At 41.3% G+C, this 14,949-nt stretch overlaps 1 protein-coding gene across 4 annotated transcripts in view; it reads left to right on the forward strand.

The window, feature by feature from the left end:
* Positions 1–14,949, forward strand: part of LOC117385112 (disco-interacting protein 2 homolog C) — a 153,288-nt gene that overhangs the window by 98,226 nt on the left and 40,113 nt on the right. For all 4 annotated transcript variants that reach the window (XM_055228303.1, XM_055228304.1, XM_033982381.2 and 1 more), the window contains exons 8-11: positions 1,200–1,397; positions 5,547–5,638; positions 9,838–9,948; positions 10,373–10,496. In XM_055228303.1, the coding sequence (XP_055084278.1) occupies positions 1,200–1,397; positions 5,547–5,638; positions 9,838–9,948; positions 10,373–10,496 (525 nt within the window). The remainder of the gene's footprint in view (positions 1–1,199; positions 1,398–5,546; positions 5,639–9,837; positions 9,949–10,372; positions 10,497–14,949) is intronic.

The following is a 14,949-nucleotide window of genomic DNA, read 5'->3' on the forward strand; positions in this document are numbered from 1 at the left end:
TATCAGCACTATCCACAGTTCACAGAATGAATGTCCAGTGTTCATTTGTGAAGTGTCAGTCATGACACAACCAGCTAAAAGACTGAGCATTTGTCACACAGAAAAGAAAAGATGAATGGGACAAGGCCAGAGCTCACATGAGTCAATCTGTGGAAGGTGTTTGAGGAGAGAGCTCAAGGATAGAGAAGGAGCAAGAGCCACGCAGATCTGGACATGTTGTTATTGATTGCTTTAGTTTTATATGCATTACCCTTGGTGTCATTGTTCTAGTTATATAATTGGAATAATTGTTTGCTTTAGTACGCAGTTACATCTTCATTCAGGATGTGTGCAGCTAGTGTCACTTGTTGTCAGTGTGTAAACAAGAGCAATGTGCAAATTTAGCCCTGATGTGCATCTGACTCTGGCTAACTTCATGCTCAGCATCAAATAGGGTAACGCGTGTGTGTGATCAAACTGCTCGTCAGGTCGGAGTTACTTGTGTAATGGACAGACTGACGTTTCATCTGTTTGCAGTAATGTTTTATGTTTTAGCAGCTGGATGTGTTCTTTGTTGGCAATCAGCATTGTCAGTCTTTAAACGTAGCAATGAGTAATTTTAGCCCCTATGTAAAGTCAGCCCGAGGCTGTATTTACTTTCAACAACTTTGTGTTCTGGTTATAATTACAAATGTTGGCAAACCCAAACCGCATTTACACCACCGTCATTACCAGTGTCTCACAGAGCACGTACACAATATAACATTGTCCACATGAGACATTTTGTTGTGAACAGTGTTCATCGGCTTTGTGAAAACAAATGTGAGTGCTCCACTGAGCGGTGGGGGAGGGAGGGCACAGTGCATTCTTACAAACGACCTGCTGGGGGAGAGCTACCGTTAAACTTATGATAGTAATAGTCATAATCACATGCACAGTATTTGAATTCAGGAGGTAAGTGAAAGATAACGTTGCATAGCAAGATGGATTATTGTGAGAATCATGAGAATCTATTTGGAGATACATCTGCTGTCACTGGTGAAGCCCCAAGCAAAACAAACATTGTGACGCCAACAGACATACTTCGGCCTGTTTTAGTGAAAATATTGACTATTTTGTGCAGAAGGTAAGCACTTTGTGCAATTGTGGACAGGGAAGATGTCTGTGCTTTTCTCTCAGTACCAAATAAATTCATACCTTGGCTTTTTTCCATTCTTCAGTCCAGCAGCCCGACCCGAACCAGCCCAGAGCAGAGGGGGCCCAGATGTCTCCGTCCCAGGGCGAACAGCTGGGGGTGGTGACCAACTGGCCTCCCTCCCTGGAGGCGGCTCTGCAGAGGTGGGGTACCATCTCCCCCAAAGCCCCCTGTCTGAGCACCATGGACCCCAACGGAAAGCCACTCTACGTCCTCACATATGGTACGCCAGGTTTTGCTATTCGAATATTTTGGAAAACAAGTTAATCAGATTGAATAAAGATGACATAAATAGTACAGTGACAACACATTTTATTTCAGTGTAAAAGTTGCGTTTAACTATTCACATGAGGCCCTATTTTGGAACTTGCATTACAACCTCATAGAAATCAGAAAGTCATGCTAACCGTCCAGTGTGCTATAATGTTAGACTTCTATAAACTCATGTGCTGTTGTGTGTAAGAGTTTCCATACTCAGTAGAATGGTGGATCGTTATAAATCTGAAATACCCGGGACAGCCTGAGTGCACTTAAATCATAGGTGCTAACATTTGGCTGTGGTCCGGCCCTTATCCAGATTACTCCAGAAGGCTGTAACTTATACTCTGACTTATAGAACTTGTATACAATAGCGCTGCATGTAGAAAGTCTGGAGAATTTAAAGTCAGAATCCAAACTGAACTAAGGCAAAGTCAAATGAATATTATTCCATTCGATATATATCCGATCATTATCATCTTGCTGTATGAAGACTGACATATTAACTCAGTAAACTCAATGTTAAGAATGTTGAACTTTACTTTCATGTTGTTTGTGAAATATGACAGTATTAGTGCAGTAGTATTGTCAAATAAAAATGTTGTTCTGCCGCTGCTTCTTATGGAGCACAGCGGCAGCCCACGATTAGCTCCATTAGCTTGACAAATGCTAAACTGTAGCCATTATTCATTCTCTTCCCTGATACAATGGCAGTAGCTACTTGCCCTGATGTAGTAGCGAGGCTGCCAATCTGCGCCATCGGGAAGCCTGTCACGATTAATCGCTGTAGAGATATACTGCGATAAACGATAATACTGAAACTAATTTATGCCACTGACACAATTAAAATAAATCAGGATAATCCCAACATTTTAAAATAGGCAGGATGATTCAAAGACATGAGCTGTGACAAATAAATAGCCGAATGAAGAACTAATAAACCATAGAAGTGACTTATTCAACCCTCTGCAGCTTAAATAGTGTATTACTACAAAATAAAAACAATCTCTGCTATTTTGCAAAGCAAAAAGTACTCGTGATAAGTATTGACTCCAAAATATTGTATTGAGCGACAAGACAAGTCAATATAGTTTAATTATTGTGACAGACCTAACTACCAGCCCCTTTGACCACCACAAATCACTCACACACCTCCTTCATACCAGGCCAGACAGGTGAAGTGTCTTGCCTAAGGACACAACGACCACCTGCACATTGTCGGAGCTGGGATTGAACTGCTGATCATCGGGTTGGTGGGCGAGCTCTCTAACCACAGAGGCTTTACCACTGTCCCTTAATGTCCTTTTCTGCTCTAACTGCCTCTCTGACCACCACAACACTCACACACAACAATTTTTGGCACTTTTGCATTGCCAGTGGTCTCCCATCCAAGTACTAACCAAGTCCAGCCTTGTGTAGCCTCTGAGATCAGACAAGATTAGGCTTTAACAAGTCTGACCCAGAGGAAAGGCGAGACACTTCACCCACTTGCCTCTATATATAAATGTTATGAATGTGTCGTGTGCGTGAGCAAACTAATTTCACTACAAAAGCCATTTTCGCTCCAAAACAAGTCCATCTGTTATTATCTTCCATCTCACTTTGAATACTTTGAGTTGCTCCAGCAGTGGATTGAACCCATCCCACGTGAGTAAATACAGACGCTCCGTTCCTCCCAGCATTCCCCTGTACAGTGAGTCTAGTGTTGTGTCGTGGTGATGCTGATGGTGATAGTGTTGCCTAGTTGCCTGTGAAGCCCCCCTCCCTCCCTCTGCTCCGGAGCCCTCACAGACACGGTGTGCGTTGAATTTCAATCTCGGTGCGAGCCTATCTCTCATTCTGTCCACGTCCAGTCCTTTTGAAGTCTACAAGGGCGCGCTTGTTTTGTTACCTCCGGTCTCCGCCCCCTCAGGAGCAACAGTGCGCGTTTCTCTCACCATCCTCCAACTCAGCTGTCGATGCGCTTCAGCTAACGCCATAATCAGGTGGATAAAATGCTACTAATGTTTAAAACTTGATACTAAGGAGTAGACTTGAGAGTAAGGATGCATGTTTTTAATGTGTTTTGAGCAATAGAAACACTTTTAATTGAATATATAAGCATTCCAGGCAAAACAGTTACATCCCCGTGGAGACAAGCTGGTACTGGCCCCCCTCTAGAAAAGTTATTCCTTCCATTTTCTTCCTCTTACCCGGGGCTGGGTCATGGGGGAGCAGTCAAAGGAGGGACTGCCAGACTTCACTCACCCCGGACACTTCCTCCAGCTCTTCCAGTGGGACCCTAAGGCAGCCAAGAGACATAGTCCCTGCAGCAAGTCCAGGGTCTTCCCCGAGGAGCAGCGTCTATAGTCTGACCTCCTCCCGTGTGACTAAGCTCCTCACCCTATCTGTAAGGGAGCGTCGGAGAGAAAACTTAGTTCTTGTGTCCGTGATCTTGTCCTTTCGGTCATTACGCAAAGCTCATGACCATATGTGAGAGTAGGAACGTAGATTGACCGGTAAATCAAGACCTTTGCCTTTCCACTTAGCTGTTTCTTCACTACAACAGTTTGATAAATGACCGCATCACTTAAGACGCTGCATCGATCCAACTGTCAATCTCATGCTCCACAGAATGTCATTTTCAACACAAAATAATAGTACTTTTTATTGTACCATGTAGTCTTATATTAGTTCTGATAAAGCTCAATATCACTCTGAAACTGTTAAGGAAAAGTCACAATTTGTCATGTTTATGTCATTTCCTTAGTACACATTTGATACTTGCTCAAATGCTCAATTCATACCCGTTGTAATATCAATTAGTATCTCAGTTCAATACTTTTGTCCAACCCTGGTCTTATCTACCATTCCACCAGACCTAATAATTTGTGCCTCTGTTCTCCTATCTTTTCCTCTCCCCCTTCCCTCATCCCTCTGTCTCTCTCTGTCCCTCCCTCTCTCTCTCATCTCTCATATCTGTGACAAACATCAGCAGAAGTCATTTAAAACAATATGGGATCCCTCTCCGCGCGCCCAGGCACTTCCTCACCTGTCATTTTGAATTAGGAGAAAGACATTCTTTTGTTCACTGCAGTAATGAACCACGCCTAGTGCAGCGCGTATGAAACATATCAGACAATATTAAACGCCGACAGGCCTGCATTCAAATGGATATTTATGGAGATAATATAAGGAATCACCAGAATTACTTCCTGAAATTGCATGAGATTTCAAATTCAAAGGAATAGCAGATTGGTAGTGATGGTACATGTGTCAATGCGGTCAATTGGTTTGATATGGGGCTGGTCACATTGCTGTATCTTATTCATCTAACACAATGCGATTTATACAAACTCATTTAAATAAAGAGAAGACAAAGCAAAATGTTGTTAAATGTTGTTTTCCAGAGGCTATGTTGCAGCAGGTCTGTGTACACTGCTATAATAAATACTTGTGCAAACTGCCTTCAAAACAACGACTTTGAAAACAACTTAAATCCTTCATATTTTTTGTCAGTGTAATGTAATTATTTACTGACTAAAACAAAAAAAATCTGTCTAAAATTACATGGATTTTTAAATTTTTTATCTTATAATTATAGTACATTTGTTTTGTTGAATAAAATATGACTAAAAGTAGATATTTTCATCACTAAACATAAATTAATTAAAGGAACGAGTGCAGATCCAAGTTGCACTTTTTAATCCCAGAGCCTCTAACCAAACCATAAACAAACTGTCCAAGAACACACCTGTACCTGTCCCATCAAGCAACGCCAAACTATTTATCAGAGTTTAAAATATAAAAATATATTCTCTGTTTCACTAAAACTATTATGGATTTAGGAGACCACATTAGCATAACATTTTCATTAAATCTTGCCAAAAAATGAAAATCATTTTAGTCAAAAGCGTAAAACTTAATAAAAAACACTGCATCGAGATCTGAAGTTAGAAAGACTAATACGTGACCCTGCTGCTCTACAAAGGGAGCAAAGGAGGGCCGTGGTACATCGCTGAAGGAGGTTAAAGCGTTTTTTTTTTTGTTTTTTTTTTCTCTTTGTCAGTCTTTGTGATGTAACTGTAACACTGATCTTTCTTCTTTGTGTGTGTGTGTGTGTGTGTGTGTGCAGGTAAACTCTGGTCCCGGAGTATCAAAGTGGCCTACAACCTGCTGCACAAACTGGGGTCTAAGCAGGAGCCCCTGGTGCGGCCGGGGGACAGGGTGAGTAAGACGTATGTGGATTTAGAGCTGAGCAAATAGAAACGTATGAGACCTACAAAGGAACATAGTTTAAAGTCCTTTTCATCTGTGTTTGGTGGTTCCGTTTTACTTACATTTGCTGACACTCATTCAACGACCTCTCTTTATATCTATGAAAAAAAAAAATGTCAAAAATGTGGAACGCTTTCAAATCACATAGTTTTTAAAATGACATCCAGTTTTGGTTCGTGTCTAGGAAATAAAACCTGACATTGGTCACTGTCTTTAATTTGGTGTTGTAAATTTTAAAGTCGAACTAAACTAGTGCCACTTAACTGTCGCTGTGGTGTTTTAATAGCATTATCTACTGTTCCTAGTCATTCTTTTGGCAACTTTAGCGCAAACTGGGTAAATGTGCTGTGTTGTGGTCAAAAATGTCTAAAATTGAGTGTGTGCTGCCTCCAGTGGCCACTCCTTTTCAAGTACTATGTGACATCACACAAGACTGTCCTATTTAAAGACTAATTTAAAAAAAACCTGGCTGCGGGGGCGGAGTTTGAAGTGTGAATGCCGGTTAGACCAATCACACTGTTCCTTATATATACAGAGCCCGCCTCCCCTCTCACCCTTCCCTTTAGTCCCGCAGACCCCGCCCCTCTTCCCTCCTCATTCTCCCCTTTAGTCCTCCACTTTAATACACATGCTGTACACGTGTGCAGCTGTGGTCAAGGACTCATTTACAATTGTCCCACAGTCACTTTCACAAAACTACTCTTGTGTCTTGCCCAAGGACACAACAATAGTTTGCACTCCAACTCTCTTTAGCTTCTGACATTCTCGAGATAGTACGGCCTGTGACACAACTTCGACTTAAGCTGTTTTGGCAGTACAAAATAAATAAAGAATGGCATGAATGAAGCGGGTAAAAATGTTAACCCACCTGTCAACACAAAACTCTCATCTGAAAACTGCACTTACAAGTATACCCTTTACTACACAACATATTAACTATGACTTACAACCCAATCTGCAGTGTAAACAGGCAATTCATTGGACTGTAGCGTGTCTTTTGAGCCGAAACAGGCCGGAAGGGAGTCTCTTTTAATTACAACTGCCTATTCCAAACCTGCATTTTTCACATTTCACCACCAACTCTCTATACATGCCTATGGAGAGTGTGTCCGTGATTACAGAGGAGACTAATTACAGAAATAGTCCGAGCGTAGCGTTTGAGGGTGAGTAAAAGCTTGAGGGAAATGGAGGCTGGTAGCAATCAGATGTGCTGTGATGTAAATGGATTCTCAAACAAAGTGAATGTATCTGCTGACAGTGCGGTTTGGACGTACAATGTAGCATATTTAATAGAACAAACACAGAGGAGAGACGCCAGATGGTGATGTTCATACTGATATGAGCTGTATAATCTAACGTGCTTATATAATATTGAGAACAAAATTATGGTCTTAATACTGTATTGTTGCCTAGTATCCAGAATACACACTTCTTCAGTACTGTGTGAGTCCGTGATGTGAGTTTGGACAGCGGTGAAGCTCTACAAGTTCAGATGGGCGTGACTGACAAGTGGATTAGCCAATCAGGGACTTGCGTGGCCAATCCATATTAAACAAAAATATATCACAGGGACTGAAAAACATCTTGAATTCCTGCAGAATAAGTGAATGAAGCTTTAAACTCTGAGGTGAGAGAAGTGTCATTTCATTCAAAGTAATGGGTGACCAATGAGCTCAAAACAACAAATCTGATTGGACAATAATGTTTGGTTCTGGCTCGAGGCACGACGGAGAACGTGGGGACCGAACTGAGATGCCTCTGTGCCAAAGAGAGACATCACTTGGAGTTGGTGATAGATATCATATTCAACATTAATTTAACCACAAATCTGTCCAAAGTTTAAGTATGTTTATTTAAAAGTATTTGGTATGATTTGCACATAGTTATGTAAAGTGTATCAAGCTGATTTGAGCAATTTTACAGCATAACCAAGCTCAGACTTTGGAAGGAGGCATTTGACTTTTGTGTGAATGATTGAACGATTAAAAGTCTGTATTATTTATGTTCAGAAACATATTAGTTAAAGCCATCTCATTCATTTTTAATAAGACAAAACAAACAATGAATTTGAAAATCACAATCAGTCTAGTTTGTTTTAATTGAACTAAATCTAAAATTTGGAATTTGGTGTGAGGGAAGTTAAAGAGGGAATTTTAGTTAGGAAAGACAATCTATTATTGAGCAAGAATGACGTGCTTAGACATCATTTATCTTCTATTTATAACTCCATCCTCAGACCTCAATCAAAACATGGAAAACAATAAGGCTAGCCAGTATGCTAATAAGAGTGAGAGCACCCATTAGAGGCCTGAACGATTATACTAAATATGACTCAGGCACATTTCACACAGTTCAATAGACCCGGCCAACAAACAGAACTGTAAACAAACAGGTGTGTTAGTTTCAGTGTAGTTAGCTCCTCCCTTCAGACAGATATAAGGCAGTGTCCAGCAGTAATCTGACGGGAAACATTTTCACTCTAAAACTTTTGTGAGGTTGACAGAATAGATTTTTTCTTTTGCTCTGTGTCAGACCTGGACGCCAGAGACTTTACACAGATATAAATCTACAAGTGCAAAAGAAGTGCAGTACCTCCATAAGAATCTTATCTAAGACATCTCTCTGTAAACAATATGTCTCCATACAGTATATATAAATCCATGTTATCTCTTTCAGCCCAGATAAAAGCCGTTATCTCTCCTCTCTTATGTAGCATTAGTGATCCATGTGTGCTGCCTACACGAGGATGCTGTTCCAGTCCTATTATTGCTCTCAGATACTTCACATCATACTATAGTCCTGTGTATATGAGGGCTATTAGACAGCACTTATACAGCCATTTGTGTTTTATCATCACCACATGCAACCAGAGCCCAGGCCCCATACAGGAACATGACGGCTCATACACACTGTCTGCAGTGTGGAGGAGGAGGAGAGGGGGAGGAGAGGAGGAGAGAGGAGAGAGAGGGAGGAGGAGAGAGGAGAGAGGGAGGAGAGGAGGAGAGAGGGAGGAGAGGAGGAGAGGAGGAGAGAGGAGAGAGGGAGGAGAGGAGGAGAGGAGGAGAGAGGAGAGAGGGAGGAGAGGAGGAGGAGGGGAGAGAGAGAGGGGAAGGAGAGGGAAGAGGAAGAGAGAGAAGGAGAGAGAGAGAGAGAGGGGGGGAGGAGGAGAGAGGAAGAGAGAAGGAGAGGGGGTCGAGGAGAGAGAACAGAGAGAGGAGGAGAGGGAGGAGGAGAGAGAAGGAGAGGAGGGGCAGAGAGGAAGAGAAATGAAGAAGAGTGAGAAGGAGAAGAGGATGAGGAGAGAGGAAGAGAGAGAAGGAGATGGGGACGAGTAAAGAGAGGAAGAGAGAGAAGGAGAGGGAGGAGAGGGGGATGAGAAGACAGGAAGACAGAGAAGGGGAGGAGAGAGAGAAAGAGAGGGGGAGGAGGAGAGAGAACAGAGAGAGAAGGAGAGAGAACAGAGAGAGGAAGAGAGAGAAGGAGGAGAGCCGAATAGACAGAAAGAGAGGGGGGAGGAGGAGAGAGAACAGAGAGAGGAAGAGAGAGAAGGAGAGAGAACAGAGAGAGGAAGAGAGAGAAGGAGGAGAGCCAAAGAAAGATAAGGAGAGGGGGGAGGAGGAAAGAGAACAGAGAGAGAGAGAGAAGAGAGATAATGAGAGGGGGGAGGAGGAGGGAGAATAGAGAGAGAGGGAGAGAGAACAGAGAGAGATGAACAGAGAGAAGGTGAGGGGGGGAGGAAAGGGGGGAGAGGAGAATACAGAGAAGTAGAGAGAGACTGAGAGAGGAAGAGAGGGAAGGAGGAGAGAGAACACAGAGAAGGAGAGAGGGGGTGGAGGAGAGAGAGAAAGAGAGGACGAAGGAAAAAGGATGGAAAAAGGGAGAGGGAGGGATGGAGAGAGGAAGAGGAAGGAATGGAGAGGGAGGGTGGAGATGGAGAGACAAAGAGGGAGGTATGGAGACAGAGAGGGAGGGATGGAGAGAGAGGAAGAGAATGAGGGAGATGGAGCAGGAGGGGGATAATATCTGCTGAACATTATCCCAGAATGTTCCTTATTCACACTCTACCTCAGCTGTTCTGTACTTTCTTGAAGATGTTTTATTACTACTACTTTTAACTATTACATGTTGTGTCTCTGTTCTGTGTGTAGGTGGCGCTGGTGTACCCCAATAATGACCCTGCAGCCTTTATAACTGCGTTTTACGGCTGTCTGCTGGCCGAAGTAGTGCCTGTGCCCATCGAGGTCCCACTCTCCAGGAAGGTTAGCTAGCATTAGCCACTCACAATGTGTTCATTTAACATGTTTTGATTATCTTGTAGTGTTGTCATGATACTAAAATGTCAAATTCAGTTTTGATACTAAGGAATAGACTCGTTACTCAATACTGATTGTGATATCACGATTAAAAACACTTTATTTAGACATTTAGATTTATTTCAACAATAAACATGGCATTTTCTTTTATATTCCCATGTGGCCTCAAATCTATGTAATCCCTCAGTCGTTTGTACCATAGTGGTCCTGTGAATGTGACTTTTTTAGTACCAATACCTGCTCAAATGAGTATCGAGTTTCAATACTAGTTTTGTATCGATTAGTATCTGATTTTTGACACTTTGACAACCCTATTAGCTTGATGATAGTAGTTTCTTTTTGCGATTAGAAATATATTTTTTGTCTGTAGGATGCAGGAAGTCAGCAGATCGGCTTCCTGTTGGGCAGCTGTGGTGTGACGGTGGCTCTGACCAGTGATGCTTGTCATAAAGGACTACCCAAGAGTCCAACAGGAGAGATACAGCAGTTCAAAGGTAACACAAAAAAACAAAGCATAGTTGCACTTATTTTTCTTGATCCCTTGTCCTGATTTAAATACAATCATCCATCAGTTACTCTGTTGTAATGGAGAGGCATTAACTACTTTTACATGGCCAGTAAAAATCTGCGAAATACTTCCTTCCTTCCAAAACTCTGCTCTGGTCTTTGAGAACTGTGGAAAAACTCATCATGGTGAATAATCAGGATGCTGGAAATGCTTAAGGCAAGTGAGGAATAACTTTGGACCACTGCAAACTGTTTAAGTAAAAATTTACAGTAAAAATCAGGTACAGCATTTTTAAAGTTTTTTTTTAAAAGTTACTAATTTCACAAAAGCATAATTTTACTTCAACATGTCCAGCAGTGATAAAGGGCCCTTGCACCTGTGGAAGGTCACACCACAGTGGGAGAGCTGCACATCAACCTTCGCTTGACAAGTTTGAAGTGTTTTTGATAAAAACTGTTGGAGAAGATGTGAAAAGATTATGATGAGTGATTTGTCCATCCCGAGTTTGTGCTCGGGCCGTAAACATACATGTAGAGTGTATATAGAGGCCACTTGGTGCACTACAATTAAGTCACAACAAAAATATAACTGTATTTTCAGGACTATAAGTCACTGCAGAGTACAAGTCGCACCAGCCAAAAAAATGCATAATAATGAAAAAAAACATTTAAGTCACACTGGACTGTAAATTGCAATTTTTTTGGGAAAATTTATTTTACAAAATCTGAGATCAAGAACATACATTTTATCTTTAAAGGCAAGTTATAATAATAACAATAAAATAGAGAACAACAGGCTGAACAACAGCACAGCACGCTAATGTAACACATTTATATTTATTCAGCGACATGAAGCATAGACAGAACTGAACACATGTTTGGTTTGTTAATGTAAGATATTAACAGTTATTCAGTTATTCATTTACTACAAGTAGATGAAGCGCCGTCCAGCACTCATTCTGTTGTCTGTCTTATATCTTATGGGGAGAGAAGGATAAAGAGGAAACATAAAAACAATCAAAGAAAAAAATTCTCCAACATAACATTAAGAATGTTTTTTTTTCCTTTTTAGTCATTATTTTTTATATTTCAACAAGGTTTTAAGCTTTTTACTTTTCCTTCCCTTCATTTAAGAGCCTGTATCTGCACTTTCTATTCCACTGCATTTTTGAACTGGAATGGAAAGTAAAAGTATTTTTATTGCTGTTATTTTCAACACGTTCATAGTTTGAGCAAACAAAAATATGTAAATAAAAAGAGGAAACAGCACCATTGTTTATTAGAATCACTACATTTGAAGATTCATTTATCTCAAAATTTGCTGAAAATACTGTTACTTTTTACTCTTTACGGGTACGTAAATATTTGTTCTTAAGTAGTTTTTTTCATGTGATATTTTTACTTTTACTTGAGTATATTTTGCTCCAGTATCTGTACTTTTACTTAAGTAACAAAACTGAGTATTTCTTCCACTACTTGCCAGTTTCTATAATATATTATAAGTCTAAGGAATACTGTGTTGTCTTTTTTTTTTTTAAAGTCAAAATGCACTGTTTAATTAAAACTGCAAGCAGTGATGAAGGGCCCTCACATCTTTTACAACTGTGGAAGGTCACAGCACAGAGGGAGAGCTGCATATCAACCTTAGCTTGACATGTAATTAGAGATAAATGTTTATGGCCCATTTTTACTCTGCAGGGGGCGCTACACACATCATTTTGTCTCGCTCCTCAAAATTAACAGATGCTACATTGGGTTCATCTGTAATGTATGCAAAAGTTGTGGAAATTGTATGCTTTCAAAATGGCCGCTTGATTCAGAGCTCGCCATGATCACACCTGTTCAAGTACAAGGTCTACATTTCATCCATCTGCATATTTGAATCTTCACATTGGAGATACGGTGTGGTTCCCATAGAATTTTTTGCTCAGGGTCACATAAAGAATGGGTGTATCAAATTTCATTGGATTACGAAAAAAATATATATATATATTCACTTCCCATTGACTTTTTTGAGGCGTGGGGGTCTCTGTACCAAAACTAAATTCTTTTGTCCCATTTTAACTTTACAGGGGACATTGGATACAAGCACATATCGTTATGTCCAGATTATCAAAACACAAAAACGCTTTATTGGGTTCGTCCAGACCCAACAATTTTTGCAAAAGTTACATGTATCATTATGCTTTCAAAATGGCTGCTTACTGGAAATACTAGAAATAATAACAATATAAAAGGCCCAAACTTGCTTAAACCTTTAAATGTTTAAATTGCATAATAGTTAAATGACATAATAGTTCTGATTTGACTAATAATAATAAACACTTTTATGTAGTTAAATGAGTTTTTGATGTTGATAAGATCTATTTTTTTTTATAACTCATCACAACTGCCACTTAACTGATGTAAACCTATGATAAATATTTACCAGATACTATCCCAGAAAACCAAGTCATAATTACAAAACCATGAAAATCTGCCATATGTACTTTAAATACCTGTACACATGTTAACAAGAAAACAGGACAAACCCGCCATCTTCTTCACTTCATGCCCAAACTCAGGCCCATCTTCTTCCTCCTCCTCTTCCTCCTCCTCCTGATGAACGCTCCGTGTGATGGCGGTCGACAGCTGGACAGACTAATGGACAAAGGCTGGGAGTGAGTGAGCGCGCTGTAATGTGTGGATCGATAAAACAAATAGAAAAAAGATCAGGATCATCCAAGAGACACTGACCAAAGAAGCATGGAGGAGCAGAGTGATGAGGAGGAGCAGAGTGATGAGGAGGAGCAGAGTGATGAGGAGGAGCGGAGCGATGAGGAGGAGCGGAGCGATGAGGAGGAGCGGAGCGATGAGGAGGAGCGGAGCGATGAGGAGGAGCAGAGCGATGAGGAGGAGCAGAGCGATGAGGAGCAGAGGGATGAGGAGCAGAGGGATGAGGAGCAGAGGGATGAGGAGGAGCGTAGAGATGAGGAGGAGCAGAGTGATGAGGAGGAGCAGAGTGATGAGGAGGAGCAGAGGGATGAGGAGCAGACCAATGAGGAGGAGCGTAGAGATGAGGAGGAGCAGAGGGATGAGGAGCAGAGTGATGAGGAGCAGAGCGATGAGGAGCAGAGCGATGAGGAGCAGAGCGATGAGGAGCAGAGCGATGAGGAGGAGCGCAGAGATGAGGAGGAGCAGAGCGATGAGGAGCAGAGCGATGAGGAGGAGAGGAGCGATGAGAAGGAGAGGAGTGATGAGGGGGAGCAGAGCGATGAAGAGCAGGCAGTCCTGTTGAGTGATGATCCTGGTTACGTTGCTACATTTGTCTTGGGTTTAGTTTTGATTTCTTCTTCTATGAGGTGATGACATTCTGATTGATCTTTTACGTCTGTCCGATTGTGGAAAAGTCATGATGCCGTTCGTGTCAAAATTTAAGTCACTGTTATTTTTTTGGTACAGGAGAATCATTTAAAGATGCACTATGTAACCTTTCTGATGAGGGATCTATACAAAAGTGACCTGTGCTCAGAGATGTGAGAAGGAGACAGTTTGGGGAAGTTTGTGTTTAAGGTTCAATGGATATAGATCCCTTTACTTTATATTTTTAAGAAATGTCAAATAATAAACTAATAAACAAATAACAAATAAAACACAACGGTTACAGTTTGTTTTTAAATGCCTTATTTTGTTTCATTTATGGAGAAGCAGACGCCATAATCGATGGACATAAAGTAGTAACTGTGATTAATAGACAGTTGGATTACTCCTTTTGACATCCTCTGTTGAGTCTTCAGTCTGCAACTCTCTCCTCCTCTCTCTGTCTTTCTCTCCTCTTTATTCTTCTCTCTCTTCTCTATCTTCTCCTCTCTCTGTTTCTTCTCTCAATCCCCCGTCCTCTTTTTCATCTCTGCTTTCCCCTTTACCCTCTTTCCTCTGCTCTCTCTCCTCTCTCATCCTCTCTCTCCTGTCTCCATCTTTCCCCCCGTTCCCTTATCCCTTCTTCTCTCCTCTCCTCCATCTGTCTCTCCGTCTCCCCTCTCCGTGTGTTTCATTAGTGTTGAGTGCTCTTTTATTGATTAGCAGAGTTGTCTCATTCACAGCAGATTGTTTCTCTCGCTCCATGTTAACTCCTCAGTGCCTTGTTCAGTCCCTCGGTGTAAAATGATGAACCCAGTATTTTCACATCTTCATACAGTACTCCATCTTTGGATTGTTTCTGTGTTGTTTCTGCTCGTCTCCATGGAGATGTAATAGCTTTGTCTGGAAAGTTTCACAGTACCTTTTCTACCATGGAGCACTCCTGGACAGATGAGGGATTACACTTGTTTATAAGCATTATGGGCATGGTGATATTCCACATGCATTTTTACTGTTACCTCTCCACAGATCTGACCTGTAACTTGCCTGTTCGTTCACACGGAGATCAGTTTAATGCTGTACTGTGGAACATTCCAGGCA

Source organism: Periophthalmus magnuspinnatus, chromosome 17 (assembly GCF_009829125.3).
Source record: "Periophthalmus magnuspinnatus isolate fPerMag1 chromosome 17, fPerMag1.2.pri, whole genome shotgun sequence".
In the NCBI taxonomy this organism is placed as follows: Eukaryota; Metazoa; Chordata; class Actinopteri; order Gobiiformes; family Gobiidae; genus Periophthalmus; species Periophthalmus magnuspinnatus.